This window comes from Globicephala melas, chromosome 3, assembly GCF_963455315.2.
Source record: "Globicephala melas chromosome 3, mGloMel1.2, whole genome shotgun sequence".
In the NCBI taxonomy this organism is placed as follows: Eukaryota; Metazoa; Chordata; class Mammalia; order Artiodactyla; family Delphinidae; genus Globicephala; species Globicephala melas.
In genome coordinates, this window is record NC_083316.1 from 43,746,630 (window position 1) to 43,766,651 (window position 20,022).

Genomic DNA, 20,022 nt, shown 5'->3' on the forward strand with positions numbered 1-20,022 from the left:
ATCATGGCTTATTTGGTGAACTACATCCTAATGGACATTTATATTCCTTCTTAACTTCCATTACTAAAAACAATGGTGCAAAAATATTTTTTATGCATACATCATTTTGCACATCTTTGAGAATATCCATAGTCTGAATACTTAGCAAGTCCAATAGCAGATGCATGTGTACTTGTTTTTGGTTTTGTTTTACTTTTTAGTAATTGCCTGTTAAAAAATAATGGTTTTATTAAGATATAATTCATATAATGTACAATTCACCTGTTTAAATTGTACTGTTCATTGAGTTTTGGTATATTCACATAGTTGTAGCCATCACTACAATAAATTTTAAAACACTTTCACCACCCCAACAAGAAACCCCAGGCTAATTAGCAGTCTCTCCCCAGCCCTAGGCAACCACTAATCTACTTTCTGACTATATATAATTTGCCTATTCTGGACATTTTATATAAATGGAATCATATAATATGTATGGTCTTTTGTGACTGGTTTTTTGCATTTCGCATCATGTTTTCAAGGTTCATCCGTGGTATAACTCCATTCATTTTTAATTGTAGAATAATATTCTATTGTATGGATATACATATTTTGTTTATTCACTTATCAGTTGATGGGCATTTTGTTTCCACTTCTGGCTATTATGAATAATGCTACTGTGAACGTTTCTGTACACAGTTTTGTGTGGACATATCTTTTCATTTTTCTTGGGTATATACCTAGGAGTGGGATTGCTAGATCATATGTTTCACAAAGCAGCTACACCATTTTACTACACCATTTTACATTCCCACCAGCACTGTATGAGGCTTCCAATTGCTTTGTTTTCTCGCCAACTTTTATTACCTTTTAACTATTTAGTTAGGCATCAAAAAGAACTAGAATTTCCAGAGGGCACTGATGGAAAGACCAAGTTCTAGGGGAATCAGTGAAGTGGAGTGAGAGCGACATATATCACCCTCACCACAGGAGAGTTTTTATCAGCCTCCAGTGAGATGTCTTAATCTGGGAAGAGTCACTTGCCACTAGTTCTCTACAGAGTGTACCGTGGGGGGAATTCCATGGAGCTGTTTGTAAATTACCAGTCACAAAAGAGCATTTAGTAATCCCTTAAGTGGAAACCAGGAAATTGGATGCTTAATTTTTATCACTAGAAACAAATCATTTTACCTGCTTATAAGGCGAATTTTCTGTGCTTTTTATTTTGATTTACATAATACTTTTCAAAGAAGTCAAGTACTTATGTGGTAATTCGTAAAATTACCACATGGTTGTCTCTCTAGGCCAAAGATTTATTATTAGTTACAGGGATGACAGATTTTAGAAGTTTACTCATAACGAGTATATCAAACAAATGCATTTGCAAAATACATTTTGTCCCATCATATTATATATTAGGCATTTTTTCAGAATATGAAAATGGTGTCGGCTATGACCTTTTTTAGGTAACTTTTTTCTAATGGAGAAGTGAGCAATTTACCTAATTTTTATTTTTTTAAAGCATTTCTTAATTTTTTAAAAAATTTATTTATTTTATTTTATTTTTGGCTGCATTGGGTCTTTGTTGCTGTGTGTGGGTTTTCTCTAGTTGCGGCCAGCGGGAGTTACTCTTCTTTGTGGTGCGCAGGCCTCTCATTGCAGTGGCTTCTCTTGTTACGGAGCACAGGCTTTAGGCGCGTTGGCTTCAGTAGTTGTGGCACGTGGGCTCAGTAGTTGTGGCTCGCGAGCTCTAGAGCTCAGGCTCAGTAGTTGTGGTGCACGGGCTTAGTTGCTCTGCGGCATGTGGGATCTTCCCAGACCAGGGCTCGAACCCGTGTCCCCTGCATTGGCAGGTGGATTCTTAACCACTGTGCCACCGGAGGAGTCCCCTAATTTTTAAATGTTGTGAAGTTTCAGAGCGGGAGAATCACGCCACCTCGAAGAGCCCCTTCACCAGATGGCTTCTCACCATACAGCCCTGAGGAAACAAACCGCCGTGTAAACAAAGTGATGCGGGCCAGGCTGTACTTACTGCAGCAAATAGGGCCCAACTCCTTCCTGATTGGAGGAGACAGCCCAGACAATAAATACCGGGTGTTTATTGGGCCTCAGGTAGGAATTGTCACCATTTTACTTTTTATTGGGATGTGGTACTAACTCTATGCACTGTAACATTCTTAAATTTAGATCAGTTGTGTAATTCTCTTTAGTAAACTAAAGAGAATTCAAATTATATTTTGGGAACTAATAAACACTTTTACTTAATGTGTTTATGAAGGGTTTTACTATGATTTAATGTACTTCAGAATACAAATTTGGTCTTTTTAAGAAACCAAAAATAAGAGATTAATTCATGGAGATAGCTGTAGGCTTTTCTTGCGTATCCTTATATATCTTATTATATAAGGATAATGAAGAAAATTATAGAAAGTTTAGTATAATAAACTTGGAAATATTTAAAAGTGATCAACTTAGGAGTTCTAATAGAACACAGATTTATTAAACTATAGGTTTGTGTTTTTTTTAAACTCTTTAGAACTGCAGCTGTGGGCGTGGAACATTTTGTATTCATCTACTATTTGTTATGCTCCGAGTGTTTCAGCTAGAACCTTCAGACCCAATGTTATGGAGGAAAACTTTAAAGAATTTTGAGGTAATTTTTTAATAAATGCTTTATAGTAAAATTGTCAACAGATTTTTATGATATTCCTGACATTTTTCCATGAGCTTTAAATTTAAATAGACAGTGGTCATTTTAAAGGTGTGAAGGTATGTAAGGATTACTTGATGTTTGTAAATAGTTCTCTTATAGTCTATTGACTAATTAGTTTTTTCTTCTAGACTAAAAAAAAGTAAACACTGACCTGCTGTAAAAATACTATCCTTAGTAAGCTATATGTATTCTTATTTTTGAAGCCCTTAAATTGGCTTTGTGAAAAACTTAGAAAATAAAAGGCAAATAATTCAATCTCTAGAACTCTTCATATGTATATTATGGCACAAATGTCATTGTTACTGTCTTTTTTCAATGTTAGGTTGAGAGTTTGTTCCAGAAATATCACAGTAGGCGTAGCTCAAGGATCAAAGCTCCATCTCGTAACACCATCCAGAAGTTTGTTTCACGCATGTCAAATTCTCATACATTGTCATCATCTAGCACTTCTACATCTAGTTCAGAAAACAGGTTAGTACTTTTTAAGGAATTAAAAGCATTAATCCAGTGTTACTTTTTAATTTTAGGGATAATTTTTATATATATACTTGTTAAGTTGCTCTAAAATGATATAATTATTGAATCTTGGCTTTCAAGGTAAAATCAAGGGTAAAAAATAGTAAAGGTCATCTATATATATTTGGATATTTTGTCCTGAAAACTACAGTGTTGAAAACGGCACCTTAAATATCAGAATATAATAAATGTCCATTTCACAAGAAAAATCAGGTGGCAGGTATAAAAAAAGTGGCTACTGTTTATCAATCATTACTTTGTGCCAAACACCTTATATGTTGGTCTCATTAGGTAGGCTTTATCACTTTTGCAGATAATGAACCTGAGGCACTATATAAAGAATATGTCTATAATTTTTTGATATAAATAAATTATGTACAAGGCAAAGTGGTTATCCAGAATCACTTTCAAATATAGGATGTTTAAATTTCATGACATCAGTACTTCTCTCATATAGATACTCTCAGGGAATCCTCATTACAGCCTATTTTACATGTGAGAACATAAGCAGGCTCTTCTGAACAAAGAGACTAATAAGCTGTAATTAAGAGATACAGTAGTTGTTAATCATAGTTGTTAATTAAAATCTGCAGTGCTTCTCAAACTTTCCCATTGCTTAGTTGCTGATAAGAATACTCATGAAGGATCTGAGATGTAGCCCAATATGACAGGTGTGAAAAAATTAAGAGTATTATCATAAAAAGTCATGTCAGTTTTCTTTCTTTTCCAAGATTTCTTTATTGCTTTAATGAAAAAATGAGGTTCTTAAAAATTACTCCAGAACGGAGTGCTGCTTCTCTTAGGAGGGCACCCCCTGTGTGTTCCCAGGAACCTCAGTCTGAGAAGCACTGGTGTAAGTGCTTTTAAGTCTCATTCTCATCCCATCAATCTTTTAAGTATTGTAACTACTTCAAAATTCATGAGGAATAGAAAGTGATGATATCAGGACAAGGGCATGATGAAGTAAAGAATTGAGAGAGAAGTTTTTTCATCTATGGAAAAAGTAAATGTTTGAATTTTATTATTTTATATTAAATGAATTGATTTTAGAATGAGAATTTTATGAGTTTTTTTGGACATTAGAGATTTTCCAGTTTACATGGTTCAGTGATAAATAAAGCCAGAAGAGGTCATTTGAACAAAGGCAGAACTGGAACCTGAGTATCCTGATTTCTAGTTCAGGGCTCTTTCTCTTACCTGTTATCTCTTCTAAATAAATGAAAAAATTAGCTTTACTTCTCAAGCTTCCTTACCCAAACTTCTAGAGCCTTTCTCCTTTTGATTGATATTTCTGTAGCTTTTTATTTTGGAAAAAAATAATAACTGCTTAAAACCAGGTGGCCAAAGTTAAAATAGAAAGTCTCTCTCTCTAAGATGAAAAAAAGTACCCTTTCAATATGGGCTGGCCATAATTTGGGGGTTTTATTGATTCATTTGAATTTTTTGTATCCAAGGGGGGAAACCAAAGAAGTTGTAATCTTCCTAAGATTATACTGTGTAGGTAAGTAGGTTACTGTTACATGTAATCACAAATTTTTATGTCTAAAATAAATATTTTAAGACTAAAATTAATAAAAAAAATTATCTGGAGATCTTATTGCAGTATATTAATTTTAAATGGTATATAAGAAACAATGAAAAACAGAATTGGGACAGATTGAATATGCATATAAAAAATAATTAACAAAACCTTACCAACGAAATAAAAGCTGCAAACAGAAACCTATGGTCCAGGACATAAATGGGCAAAGGACGTGAAGAGAATTTCCACAAAAGAACAATTTCAGGGTGCTGACAAACATGAAAACTGTTCAGGCAACCTAATAACTAAGGAAATGCTCATTTAAAAAAAATATATATATCAGATTTATTTACAGAATTAGTAGATCCTTTGTAATGCGACAGTTCAGTTCTTATAAGATGCTTTACTGTATGTAGTGGTATAGCCTTTCTGGAAAAAAATAAATGTGACTTTTTAAAACGTTTATAGTCATTGATCCAGTAAATGTATTTTTTTTTTAAGAAAAAAATTTTAATTTGAGAAATGTACAAGACTTACATATATGGCTGTTTCTCACAGTACTATGGTGAAAAATTGGGAACAACTTAAATATCCAGCAAATGAATGGTTAAAATATACCTATATTATGAGTATTTCATGCAGCCATTAGAATTATGCTTTTGAAGAATACTGAGTGGCATGAAATAAAATCCAGATTATAATACTGTCATGCATGAACCCATTTTTTATATATAAAAGGTATTATAGGTACATAAATATTGAAATGAATAAAAACATTAATGGTTATTAGTGGGTGGTATTATGACAGGTGACATTTTTATACTTTAAATACTTTGGGCTTTGAGGGTCATTGGGTCTCTGTCACAACTATTCAGCTCTGCCCTTGTAGCTGAAGTAGCCGTAGACAATATGTGAATGAATTGGTGTGGCTGTGTTCCAATAAATCTTTACTTACAGAAGGTTGACTAATTTGATCCCCCTTTAGTTCACTAATCCCTGCTCTCTACTTAAGTGATTTTACTTCTGAAGAAACTGCTAGAAAGAAAATCTGAAATGTCAAAAAAGAGGGCACAAAGAGGTTTCTAACGGTTTCTTAAAATGTGGAAACAACTCAAATGTCCAGCAATAAGTGGGTGCTTAAGAAGTTAGGATCTGTCTAATCAATGAAAAATTATGCCACCACTTGAAGAGTTTAATAAGTAGAATTTTTACGATAAATCTCTTAACATGAAATTGTACATGTATATAGATAAATGATCTGAATAATGTTTACAAAATATGTACTTGGAAAAAAGGCAGAAAATACCCCAGAATGGAATATTTTTAAGTCAGAAAAGCATTTAAGAAATAAGTTGCACTTGCAATTTGACTAAATTGTGGAACTTTATTTTTCCTGTATTTAAGTCTTTTGAATAAGCTAATTTTGGTGTAATTATTTGAAAAATTATTTGATCTTGGGTCATCTTTGCCATTAGTATTTTTATTTTAGATTGTTGTGTAAATCATTTCTGCAGTGTTTCGTTAATTTTTGTCATTAATACATGCATATTTTAATAGCTTTTCCCGCCTCCTCATAGCTCCATAATTATGAAAAGAGATAGAGAGACAGGATAGATAAATGGGAGGGAGAGAGACTAGTAAGTGTGCTTCAGCTCAGGAATCACACATCGTGACATTGATGACATATTTGTTCAGCTTTCAGGGAAGTTTTTTGGGGAACTGTTATTTGCTGTCAGTCACTCAGACCTGTTTTTCAGGAATTATAGCTTAAGATAGTAGAAGTGTAATATTGAGCCCAGGGGAAAGCCTGAGCTTAGTAGAAGCACGAATTTGTAGGGATAAGTAGGTTATGGGATATTCTCCTCAGGTTAAAGCCAAATGATAGATTTGCCACGAACTGTTCTGTGATCTTGGGCAGCTTACTTATAATACCCCAGAATCTTGTCTTTATGTTGTAATGGAAATATTGTTATTTTATTTTTTTTCTTTTTCTAACATCTTTATTGGGGTATAATTGCTTTACAATGGTGTGTTAGTTTCTGCTTTATAACAAAGTGAATCAGTTATACATATACATATGTTCCCATATCTCTTCCCTCTTGCGTCTCCCTCCCTCCCACCCTCCCTATCCCACCTCTCCAGGCGGTCACAAAGCACCGAGCTGATCTCCCTGTGCTATGCAGCTGCTTCCCAGTAGCTATCTACCTTACGTTTGGTAGTGTATATATGTCCATGCCTCTCTCTCGCTTTGTCACAGCTCACCCTTCCCCCTCCCCATATCCTCAAGTCCGTTCTCTAGTAGGTCTGTGTCTTTATTCCTGTCTTACCCCTACGTTCTTCATGACATTTTTTTTTCTTAAATTCCATATATATGTGTTAGCATACGGTATTTGTCTTTCTCTTTCTGACTTACTTCACTCTGTATGACAGACTCTAGGTCTATCCACCTCATTACAAACAGCTCAATTTCGTTTCTTTTTATGGCTGAGTAATATTCCATTGTGTATATGTGCCACATCTTCTTTATCCATTCATCTGATGATGGGCACTTAGGTTGTTTCCACCTCTGGGCTATTGTAAATAGAGCTGCAATGAACATTTTGGTACATGACTCTTTTTGAATTATGGTTTTCTCAGGGTATATGCCCAGTAGTGGGATTGCTGGGTCATATGGTAGCTCTATTTGTAGTTTTTTAAGGAACCTCCATACTGTTCTCCATAGTGGCTGTACCAATTCACATTCCCACCAGCAGTGCAAGAGTGTTCCCTTTTCTGCACACCCTCTCCAGCATTTATTGTTTCTAGATTTTTTGATGATGGCCATTCTGACTGGTGTGAGATGATATCTCATTGTAGTTTTGATTGGCATTTCTCTAATGATTAATTATGTTGAGCATTCTTTCATGTGTTTGTTGGCAGTCTCTATATCTTCTTTGGAGAAATGTCTGTTTAGGTCTTCTGCCCATTTTTGGATTCGGTTGTTTGTTTTTTGGTTATTGAGCTGCATGAGCTGCTTGTAAATTTTGGAAATTAATCCTTTGTCAGTTGCTTCATTTGCAAATATTTTCTCCCATTCCGAGGGTTGTCTTTTGGTCTTGTTTATGGTTTCCTTTGCTGTGCAAAAGCTTTGAAGTTTCATTAGGTCCCATTTGTTTATTTTTGTTTTTATTTCCATTTCTCTAGGAGGTGGGTCAAAAAGGATCTTGCTGTGATTTATGTCATAGAGTGTTCTGCCTATGTTTTCCTCTAAGAGTTTGATAGTTTCTGGCCTTACATTTAGGTCTTTAATCCATTTTGAGCTTATTTTTGTGTATGGTGTTAGGGAGTGATCTAATCTCATACTTTACATGTACCTGTGTAGTTTTCCCAGCACCACTTATTGAAGAGGCTGTCCTTTCTCCACTGTACATTCCTGCCTCCTTTATCAAAGATAAGGTGACCATATGTGCGTGGGTTTATCTCTGTGTTTTCTATCCTGTTACATTGATCTTTCTGTTTTTGTGCCAGTACCATACTGTTTTGACTACTGTAGCTTTGTAGTATAGTCTGAAGTCAGGGGGCCTGAGTCCTCCAGCTCTGTTTTTCGTTCTCAAGATTGCTTTGGCTATTTGGGGTCTTTTGTGTTTCCATACAAATTGTGAAATTTTTTGTTCTAGTTCTGTGAAAAATGCCAGTGGTAGTTTGATAGGGATTGCATTGAATCTGTAGATTGCTTTGGGTAGTGGAGTCATTTTCACAATGTTGATTCTTCCAATCCAAGAACATGGTATATCTCTCCATCTATTTGTATCATGTTTAATTTCTTTCATCAGTGTCTTATAATTTTCTGCATACAGGTCTTTTGTCTCCTTAGGTAGGTTTATTCCTAGATATTTTATTCTTTTTGTTGCAGTGGTAAATGGGTTTTCTTGATTTCACTTTCAGATTTTTCATCATTAGTGTATAGGAATGCCAGAGATTTCTGTGCATTAATTTTGTATCCTGCAACTTTACCAAATTCATTGATTAGCTCTAGTGGTTTTCTGGTAGCATCTTTAGGATTCTCTATGTATAGTATCATGTCATCTGCAAACAGTGACAGCTTTACTTCTTCTTTTCTGATTTGGATTCCTTTTATTTCCTTTTCTTCTCTGATTGCTGTGGCTAATACTTCCAAAACTATGTTGAATAAGAGTGGTGAGAGTGGGCAACCTTGTCTTGTTCCTGATCTTAGTGGAAATGCTTTCAGTGTTTCACCATTGAGGATGATGTTGGCTGTGGGTTTGTCATATATGGCCTTTATTATGTTGAGGAAAGTTCCCGCTATGCCTACTTTCAGCAGGGTTTTTATCATAAATGGGTGTTGAATTTTGTCAAAAGCTTTCTCTGCATCTGTTGAGATGATCATATGGTCTTTTGTCTCCTTCAATTTGTTAATATGGTTTATCAGATTGATTGATTTGTGTGTATCGAAGAATCCTTTCATTCCTGGAATAAACCCCACTTGATCATGGTGTATGATCCTTTTAATGTGCTGTTGAATTCTGTTTGCTAGTATTTTGTTGAGGATTTTTGCATCTTTGTTCATCAGTGATGTTGGCCTGTAGTTTTCTTTCTTTGTGACATCCTTGTTTGGTTTTGGTATCAAGGTGATGGTGGCCTCATAGAATGAATTTGGGAGTGTTCCTCCCTCTGCTATATTGTGGAAGAGTTTGAGAAGGATAGGTGTTAGCTCTTCTCTAAATGTTTGATAGAATTCTCCTGTGAAGCCATCTGGTCCTGGGGTTTGCTTGTTGGAAGATTTCAATTTCAGTGCTTGTGATTGGTCTGTTCATATTTTCTGTTTCTTCCTGATTCAGTCTTGGCAGGTTGTGCATTTCTAAGAATTTGTCCATTTCTTCCAGGTTGTCCATTTTATTGGCATAGAGTTGCTTGTAGTAATCTCTCATGATCTTTTGTATTTCTGCAGTGTCAGTTGTTACTTCTCCTTTTTCATTTCTAATTCTATTGATTTGAGTCTTCTCCCTTTTTTTCTTGATGAGTCTGGCTAATGGTTTATCTATTTTGTTTATCTTCTCAAAGAACCAGCTTTTAGTTTTATTGGTCTTTGCTATCGTTTCTTTTTCATTTATTTCTGATCTGATTTTTATGATTTCTTTCCTTCTGCTAACTTTGGGTTTTTTTTTGTTCTTTCTCTAATTGCTTTAGGTGCAAGGTTAGGTTGTTTATTCGAGATGTTTCCTGTTTCTTAAGCTTGTATTGCTATAAACTTCCTTCTTAGAACTGCTTTTGCTGCATCCCATAGGTTTTGGGTCGTTGTGTCTCCATTGTCATTTGTTTCTAGGTATTTTTTTATTTCCTCTTTGATTTCTTCAGTGATCACTTCATTATTAAGTAGTGTATTGTTTAGCCTCCATGTGTTTGTATTTTTTACAGATCTTTTCCTGTAATTGATATCTAGTCTCATGGCGTTGTGGTCGGAAAAGATACTTGATACAATTTCAATTTTCTTAAATTTACCAAGGCTTGATTTGTGACCCAAGATATGATCTGTCCTGGAGAATGTTCCATGAGCACTTGAGAAAAATGTGTATTCTGTTCTTTTTGGATGGAGTGTCCTATAAATATCAATTAAGTCCATCTTGTCTAATGTTTCATTTAAAGCTTGTGTTTCCTTATTTATTTTCATTTTGGATGATCTGTCCATGGGTGAAAGTGGGGTGTTAAAGTCCCCTACTATGAATGTGTTACTGTCGATTTCCCCTTTTATGGCTGTTAGTATTTGCCTTATGTATTGAGGTGCTCCAATGTTGGGTGCATAAATATTTACAACTGTTATATCTTCTTCTTGGATCGATCCCTTGATCATTATGTAGTGTCCTTCTTTGTCTCTTCTAATAGTCTTTATTTTAAAGTCTATTTTGTCTGATATGAGAATTGCTACTCCAGCTTTCTTTTCGTTTCCATTTGCATGGAATATCTTTTTCCATCCCCTTTCTTTCAGTCTGTATGTGTCTCTAGGTCTGAAGTGGGTCTCTTGTAGACAGCATATATATGGAAATATTGTTATTGATTTTACAAGCTGTTCATCACATCATGAAGGTTCAAACAAAAATCTGTAAAATAGAAACAAGCCTCCTCCCACTCCAGTCTCGGCTGCACACAAAATGACTACTGTTAACAGTTTTTAATACATCTTTTAAAATTATATAAAGCAAGGAATATAAAACTCTTCTCTGCATTCTGGGTATGCAGACACACGCACATCCCAATACTTCTCTCATCTTTCCTATTGTTAAGCAATATAGTCATGACATATATTTTGATCTGCAACTTGCTTTTTAAATTAAAAAAAATTTTTACTTTATATATCAAGAACATTTTCCTCAATACAAAAAAATACACTACTTCAGCTATATAAGATTGTATGGATGTGACACAATATATTTTGCCATTGCCATAATTAATGGACATTTAGTACACCTAATTTTTTGTTGGCCTATTAAATGCAATAAATTTTATATTTTTTTGTTTACTTAAAATATTTCTGAAGGATAGAATTCTAGAAAACAGGTTTTTTTAGGTCATGGATATATACATTTAGTATTTTAAGAAATACTAGCAAATTCCTTTCTAAAAATTTCAGGGTTTTTTTTACTCCTACCATTCGTGTATATGAGAGCCTGTTTTCCTATGCCGTTATCAACCTACTTAATTTTTGTCAATCAGATTATCCCATTCCCCCCACAAAGACAAATAAAATAAGATAGAGCTTTATTAATTTAACATGTATTTTGTACTTCTGTTTTCACATTTATTGGCTATTGGTCTTTTTTATTTCAACTACCTTTTTATCTTCTTTGCTTGTTTCACTGTTGAGTTGTTAATATTTTTCTTACTGATTTTATATTCACTTTGTATGTAATAGGAATAGTCAAATATATACAGTATAATTCAGATACACATAATAAAGTTACAATTTTGCCATAAATGGAACCATTCTATACAAGTTTGAATTCTGTCAGGTTATCTGCTTTTTTTCACCATATGGTATATAATGGATATTTTTCTTTGTCATCATTTATGGATCTCTGATCCTTTTCAAAGGCTTCATAGTGTCTGGGTGTACCATTTTTTTAACCTTCTTTTGATGTTCCTTTGGTTGATTTTTTTCCTTATGCTAAATAGTTCTGCAGTGAACATTCTCACACATATATCTTTATTATGTCTCTTTATTTCCTAGAAGTCTAGTTGAAAGGTTGTGTGCATTAAAAATGTGACATACTTGTTTCTAGGAAAGTTGGACTATACATGCACCAAAATTGTCTGAGATGGGTCTTCATACTTAAGGATGTGGAATAGATGAGTTCTACAGTCCTTCTAATACTTGAAATCTTGAAACTGTTGGCATGTAGTATGTTTGTACATAGTCAAATCTTATAGCAGTTTGTTTATTCAAAAGGTACAATAACAGAATTTGGGGGATACATATTTCTCTAAGGTTGTAGTTCATATATTGAATTATATTCATAGCAAGGAAAGGTTAAACCATATCCACAACCTATAAATACGTGGTGGTATGAGTCTGATTCAAAATTACTGTATATGAATAAGAGAAATATTTCTCAAATAGTTCATATACAAGACGCTCCTAAACAAGAATTTCTAATTAATTTTTTCATAGTCTAAAGAAGCCACAATTGTTTTTAGCATATGGCATTAATTCTGTTCTTTTGTGGTTAATGCTTTTGTTTCCCCTTCTTTATAGTATAAAAGATGAAGAGGAACAGATGTGTCCTATTTGCTTGTTGGGCATGCTTGATGAAGAAAGTCTTACAGTGTGTGAAGATGGCTGCAGGAACAAGCTGCACCACCATTGCATGTCAATTTGTATGTGGCTCTTTTTCTCTCTGTGCTTACTCAACATGGTTACTCTATCAGCTAACTATATTATTTAGGATTTTAACGTGGCCTTCAGCGAGACTGGTGAGAGAAGAAAAGAAGTATACCTAGGCCCTGTAAGAAGTTTTCAACAAGTAGGAGTTTAGGATCTCTTAGGGATGAGCAAAGAAATGTTATAAAGTGTGACGCATGGTAATGGAAGGCGTGCACAGAATTAGAAACAGTTCTGATCTGGAAGGTGCACATGGAGGGAAGGAGGTGGAAGAAGGTCTGGGCAGGCCTTCCAGAGAGGGTAACGCCAAAGCAAGTTTTGGAATAACATTACCAGGTTATCAAGTGGGCAGAATGTTTTGAAAAACAGTAAACAAAGTACATGTTATATATAGCATGTTTAATAAAATAGCATTTGCAACAATTACAAGCATCAGAATAATTTAACCTTCCGTGTTTGCCTGCGTTTAGGTAAACATATAACGTTTTGAGGTTCCTTCCATATAAATCCTATACTAGCCATTGTGAACAATTATTACATAAATACTTAATGGTAAACATTTATACTTTTCTAAGTTTTTTTCCATAATTTTTCAGGGGCAGAAGAATGTAGAAGAAACAGAGAACCTTTAATATGTCCCCTTTGTAGGTCTAAGTGGAGATCCCATGATTTCTACAGGTAACAATTATGACTTAATGATTTGGGTATGTGTAATAAAGAATAAAAATGCTCTCAAAGTGTTATTCAAATCTGTTAATTATTTTTAGCAAGCTTTGTTAATTTTTCATTTAGCCACGAGTTGTCAAGCCCTGTGGATTCCCCTTCTTCCCTGCGAGCTGCACAGCAGCAAACCACACAGCAGCATCCCTTGGCTGGATCACAACGAAGGAATCAAGAGAGCAATTTTAATCTTACTCATTATGGAACTCAGCAGATCCCTCCTGCTTATAAAGATTTAGCTGAGCCATGGATTCAGGTAAGTAGTTCTGATTCTTCATTTCTCAAAGAAACATTTATAGACTAATTAATGTAGTTGTCTCCCCAGTTGTTTATAATTTAAGAAAGTACTTTTGCTTGCCTCCATCATGACTCGTATTCCATTGAAAATTTTAATTTTACCTTTGATGTTAATACTATGCCACTTATTATAGAGCTTAAACTTCAAAATTTCTTTGTAATCTCACCTCCCATCTCTAGAAACATCTTTCTAAACTAACAGACATAAAAGGTTATTCAAGGATAGACACTAGAACCATTTAATGCTAAGTTGCTCCAATGTTTAATCCTGCCAAGAATTTGTCATTTTCTTATTTGTTGCTATTTAAACTCAGTTTCTCCTATTCATATTCTCATGGCATATGTTAGGTACTCAGTAATTGCTGAGTGGATGAGTAAGAAAAGAATGTGGTATTTACCTTGTATTAGTAATTTTTATTTGTAAGGACAGTTTCCATTCCTTTACTTTCTCTTCTGCTTAAATACTTTTTCATCCTTAGTTAATCGGAATTTCGGTTGGTTGGTTGGATTCTAATGATTTTCTTTGTTGTTATCTGCTTAATCCATATGTAGAATCCAAAAGCAGACAACATCTCCAGATTATAGTGAAGTAAAATGTTTTTGATAATCTGGTAAATTCTATTAAATTCGTTAACAGACACAATAACTCATTAAGCTTATACATCAGAAGGATTTATCTCCTTTTTCTTTTTGTGACCATTATAGTCCTGCAGATTTTGAATTCTTAGCATGTTAACAGCCTAATAGGAATCTAATAAAATTTACAAACTTAATAAATATATTATTTATTTTATCTAGTTCATTAATGGTATTTAACATAGGCCCTCACCTGCCCCTTCATGAGTCCTCAAGAAAACTCTCAATTTGATACTGAGCTATTGGATGCCATTTTTTCAAGGCAGTGGTTCAAGTTTGTTTTGCTTAAGCTTTAGGTTGGCCTAGGCTATATATTCCTAGTTTTTTAAATTAGGAATATCATATAAGACATAATTAAGACTTATTGATATGCTGTTTAACAGTGCCAGGCATACAACAAATTCACTATACTCTAATTGATTTATTCTCCTTTACTATCACTTTAAAACAGAACACATAAAAAAGTCATGATTTATTTTCCCCAAAAATGTGTTTATTCATCCCTAATATTTAGAACTTTTTCAAATGATACATTATCTTAGATATTAAGTTTACTTTTGGCTAACTGGTCCATAATGTCAAGACCATGCACTCTTTCTTTTCTTTAGGGATTCTCTGGCTTTGCAGATGTGATAATGATGACTATAATCACATGCACTTTAAGTATTTCATTATCCTTTGCTGATTTGAACACAGTGTTTTTCTTTAGTCTTGATTTTTCCACTCCATTCATTATATTTTTTCTAATTAACCAAATAAGAGCCTTTGACTTACTACTATCATTGGTAGGAGAAATACTCTTATCTCTTGAACACCTGCCCCAGTGCCTTTCTTGATTTGGCTTTTTTTAATCTTCAGTTTTTTTTCTGTAAACTACCTTAACACAAATACAAATTTGAGGTTCTTCACAGATATGTTTATTTTGTTTTGTGGTAAGCGCCGGAGTACAGAAATGCATATATATCCATCTGATTATTTAATGGTGTTCACTCTTAGTTTTACTTGAGCTAATAAATGTTAAGGAGTTTTGCTAATTACCAGTTAAACTTGAGTATGTTCTTACGGACACAGTTGAAAATTGTATAGTATGGTGAAGACTTAAGAAATGTCCAATTTTCCTTTAGTAACCAAAAATCATACTTAATTCAAAACACTTCAGTTTTTCTTCACATTGAATTCATTTTGTTTGTCTGATTATAGGTATTTGGAATGGAACTCGTTGGCTGCTTATTTTCTAGAAACTGGAATGTAAGAGAGATGGCTCTCAGACGTCTTTCCCATGATGTTAGTGGGGCTCTGCTGTTGGCAAATGGGGAGAGCACTGGAAATTCCGGGAGCAACGGCGGGAGCAGCCCAAGTGCTGGAGCTGCCAGTGGGTCTTCCCAGACCAGTGTCTCAGGAGATGTGGTGGAGGCATGCTGCAACGTTTTGTCAATGGTCTGTGCCGACCCTGTCTACAAAGTGTACGTTGCTGCTTTAGTAAGTAGCTTTATTCTACAACCATAGCGTTATGGGTTTCTTGGGTTTTTTTTTTTTTTTTTTTGACGGTTGGCAGATATCATTTTTAAGATTCAGTAAAACTACTTTACCTAATTTAATTTTGGAAAATCCAAAATTTTTTTTTATTCCATAATCCCAGGAAATTGCAGTCTTCCATTTAATCTCTTCACTTGGATTTTACTCGTTTTAACCTGGTCAAGATTTCTTATATGCTGTTTACTTTCCTCTACTCTAAAGTAGCAATAGTAGGACTTCCCTCATGGCGCAGTGGTTAAGAATCACCTACCAGTGCAGGGGACACGGGTTCGATCCCTGGGCCGGGAAGATCCCACATGCCGCAGAACAGCTAAGCCCTCGAGCCACAACTGCTGAGCCTACGTGCCACAACTACTGAGCCTGAGTGTCTAGAGCCTGTGCCCTGCAAGAAGAGAAGCCACTGCAATGAAGCCCCTGCTCGCCACAACTAGAGAAAGCCCACACACAGCAATGAAGACCCAACGCAGCCAAAAAAAAGCAATAGCTTGCTATTCATACCTTCACGTTTGCCTTACATTATACATGACCAAATTAAAGATTCTTTATGGGATAGCAAAGTAACCAGAGTTACTTTGATTTTTTTTAAATTTGATATTAGACATTTATTTTTTATTAATTTGATATTAGACATTAAGAAGAACTGATTTGGGGGACTTCCCTGGTGGTCCAGTGGTAAAGAATCCGCCTTGCAGTGTAGGGGACACAGGTTTGATCCCTGGTCAGGGAACTAAGAGCCCATATGCCGTGGGGCAACTAAGCCTGCGTGCCACAACTACTGAGCTCACAGGCCTCAACAAGAGAGCCCATGTGCTGCAAACTACAGCTGACACACCCTGGAGCCCGTGAACCACAGCTAGAGAGAGAAAACCCACATGCCACAACTAGAGAGAAACCCGAGCACTGCAACGAAAGATCCCACGTGCCTCAACGAAAGATCCCGCGCGCCGCAACTAAGACCTGACACAGCCAAAAATAAAATAAATAAATATAAAAAAAAGAACTGATTTTTAATGAACGTTGTATGGAAATTCAGAAACCTTTTCACAAAAGAGGATTCCATGACATAGATTACTGAGTTGTTTTTCTAGTTTAACCTGTTAGAAGTTGTCTTTCATGAGTGAGATGGAATGACAAGGAGGCTGTTCTGTTTGTAATTTTGTATGCTAAAATTTGACTTTCTCCATTACGAGTATATATATCTTTACAACAGGGTTTCTCAACCTCAGCACTTACTGACATTGACACATAATTATCTGTTGGGGGCAGGGGTGCTGTCTTACGCATTATAGGACGTTTAGTAGCATCCTTGGACTATACCCACTAGATGCCAGTGGCCACCCTATCCTCCCGTTAGTCATAACAACCAATAATGTCTCCAGGCATTGCTGAATGTCCCCTGAGGGCCAAAACTGCCCCCAGTTCAGGACCACTGCTTTATTTATTTATTTTTACAGCAGGTTCTTATTAGTCATCAATTTTATAATTTTATCCACATCAGTGTAAACATGTCAATCCCAATCTCCCAATTCATCCCACCACCACCACCACCCCGCCCCCCTGCCACTTTCCACCCTTGGTGTCCATATATTTCTTCTCTATATCTGTGTCTCAATTTCTGCCCTGCAAACCGGTGCATCTGTACCATTTTTCTAGATTCCACATATATACGATAATATATGGTATTTGTTTTTCTCTTTCTGACTTCACTCTGTATGACAGTTTCTAGATTCATCCACATCTCTACAAATGACCCAATTTTGTTCCTTTTTATGGCTGAGTAATATTCCATTGTGTATATGTACCACATTTTCTTTATCCATTCGTCTGTCAATGTGCATTTAGGTTGCTTCCATGACCTGGCTATTGTAAACAGTGCTGCAGTGAACATTGGGGTGCATGTGTCTTTTTGAATTAATGGTTTTATCTGGGTATATGCCCAGTAGTGGGATTGCTGGGTCACATGGTAATTCTATATTTGTTCTTTAAGGAACCTCCATACTGTTCTCCATAGTGGCTGTATCAATTGACATTCCCACCAGCAGTGCAAGAGGGTTCCCTTTTCTACACACCCTCTCCAGCATTTGTTGTTTGTAGATTTTCTGATGATGCCCATTCTAACTGGTGTGAGATGATACGTCATTGTAGTTTTGATTTGCATTTCTCTAATAATTAGTGATGTTGAGCAGCTTTTCATGTGCTTCTTGGCCATCTGTATGTCTTCTTTGGAGAAATGTCTATTTAGGTTTTCTGCCCACTTGTTGATTGGGTTGTTTGTTTTTATAATATTGAGCTGCATGAGCTGTTTACATATTTTCTAGATTAATCCTTTGTCCATTGATTCATTTGCAAATATTTTCTCTCATTCTGAGGGTTGTCTTTTCGTCTTGTTTGTAGTTTCTTTTGCTTTGCAAAAGCTTTTAAGTTTCAGTAGGTCCCATTTGTTTATTTATTTTTTTATTTCCATTACTCTAGGAGGCGGATCAAAAAAGATCTCGCTGTGACTTATGTCAAAGAGTGTTCTTCCTACGTTTTCAGCTAAGAGTTTTATAGTGTCCAGTCTTACATTTAGGTGTCTAATCCATTTTGAGTTTATTTTTGTGTATGGTGTTAAGGAGTGTTCTAATTTCATTCTTTTACATGTAGCTGTCCAGTTTACCCAGCACCACTTATTGAAAAGACTGTCTTTTCTCCATTGTATATCCTTGCCTCCTTTCTCATAGATTAGTTGACCATAGGTGTGTGGGTTTATCTCCGGGCTTTCTATCCTGTTCCATTGATCTGTATCTCTGTTTTCTGCCAGTACCATACTTTCTTGATTATTGTAGCTTTGTAGTATAGTCTGAAGGCAGGGAGTCTGATTCCTCCAGCTCCTTTTTTTTCCCTCAAGACTGCTTTGGCTATTCGGGATCTTTTGTGTCTCCATACAAATTTTACGATGTTTTGTTCTAGTTCTGTAAAAAATGCCATTGGTAATTTGATAGGGATTGTATTGAATCTGTAGATTGCTTTGGGTAGTACAGTCATTTTCACCATATTGATTCTTCCAATCCAAGAACATGGTATATCTCTCCATCTGTTTGTATCATCTTTAATTTCTTTCAACAGTGTCTTACAGTTTTCTGCATACAGGTCCTTTGTCTCCCTAGGTAGGTTTATTCCTAGGTATTTTATTCTTTTTGTTGCAGTGGTAGATGGGAGTGTTTCCTTAATTTCTCTTTCATATTTTTCCTCATTAGTGTAAGATTTCTGTGCATTAATTTTGTATCCTGCAACTTTACCAGATTCATTGATTAGCTCTAGTAGTTTTCTGGTGGCATCTTTAGGATTCTCTATGTATAGTATCCTGTCATCTGCAAACAGTGACAGTTTTACTTCTTCTTTTCCAATTTGTATTCCTTTTATTTCTTTTTCTTCTCTGATTGCCATAACTATGACTTCCAAAACTATGTTGAATAATAGTAGTGAGAGTGGACATCCTTGTCTTGTTCCTGATCTTAGAGGAAATGCTTTCAGGTTTTCACCATTGAGAATGATGTTTGCTGTGGGTTTGTCGTATATGCCCTTTATTATATTGAGGTAGGTTCCCTCTATGCCCACTTTCTGGAGAGTTTTTTATTATAAATTGTTGTTGAATTTTGTCAAAAGCTTTTTCTACATCTATTGAGATGATCATATGGTTTTTATTCTTCAATTTGTTAATGGTGTATCACATGATTGATTTTCATATATTGAAGAATCCTTGCATCCCTGGGATAAATCCCAGTTTATCATGGTGTATGATCCTTTTAATGTGTTGTTGGATTCTGTTTGCTAGTATTTTGTTGAGGATTTTTGCATCTATATTCATCAGTGATATTGGTCTGTAGTTTTCTTTTTTTCTAGTGTCTTTGTCTGGTTTTGGTATCAGGGTGATGGTGGCCTCATAGAATGAGTTTGGGAGTGTTCCTTCCTCTGCTGTTTTTTGGAAGAGTTTGAGAAGGATGGGTGTTAGCTCTTCTCTAAATGTTTGGTAGAATTCACCTGTGAAGCCATCTGGCTCTGGACTTTGTTGGAAGATTTTTAATCACAGTTTCAATTTCACTACTTGTGATTGGTCTGTTCATATTTTCTATTTCTTCCTGGTTCAGTCTTGGAAGGTTATACCTTTCTAAGAATTTGTCCATTTCTTCCAGGTTGTCCATTTTATTGGCATAGATTTGCTTGTAGTAGTCTCTTAGGATGCTTTGTATT

At 35.2% G+C, this 20,022-nt stretch overlaps 1 protein-coding gene and 1 long non-coding RNA gene across 3 annotated transcripts in view; one reads left to right on the forward strand and one right to left on the reverse strand.

Annotated features, from left to right (window-relative positions):
• MAP3K1 (mitogen-activated protein kinase kinase kinase 1) overlaps positions 1-20,022 on the forward strand; it is an 81,834-nt gene that overhangs the window by 43,743 nt on the left and 18,069 nt on the right. Inside the window, exons 4-10 of the mRNA XM_030843555.3 lie at positions 1,891-2,091; positions 2,516-2,632; positions 3,015-3,163; positions 12,478-12,599; positions 13,200-13,281; positions 13,396-13,579; positions 15,457-15,735. Of these exons, the coding sequence (XP_030699415.1) occupies positions 1,891-2,091; positions 2,516-2,632; positions 3,015-3,163; positions 12,478-12,599; positions 13,200-13,281; positions 13,396-13,579; positions 15,457-15,735 (1,134 nt within the window). The remainder of the gene's footprint in view (positions 1-1,890; positions 2,092-2,515; positions 2,633-3,014; positions 3,164-12,477; positions 12,600-13,199; positions 13,282-13,395; positions 13,580-15,456; positions 15,736-20,022) is intronic.
• Positions 1-20,022, reverse strand: part of LOC115845545 (uncharacterized) — a 72,620-nt gene that overhangs the window by 15,595 nt on the left and 37,003 nt on the right. The window lies entirely within an intron of this gene.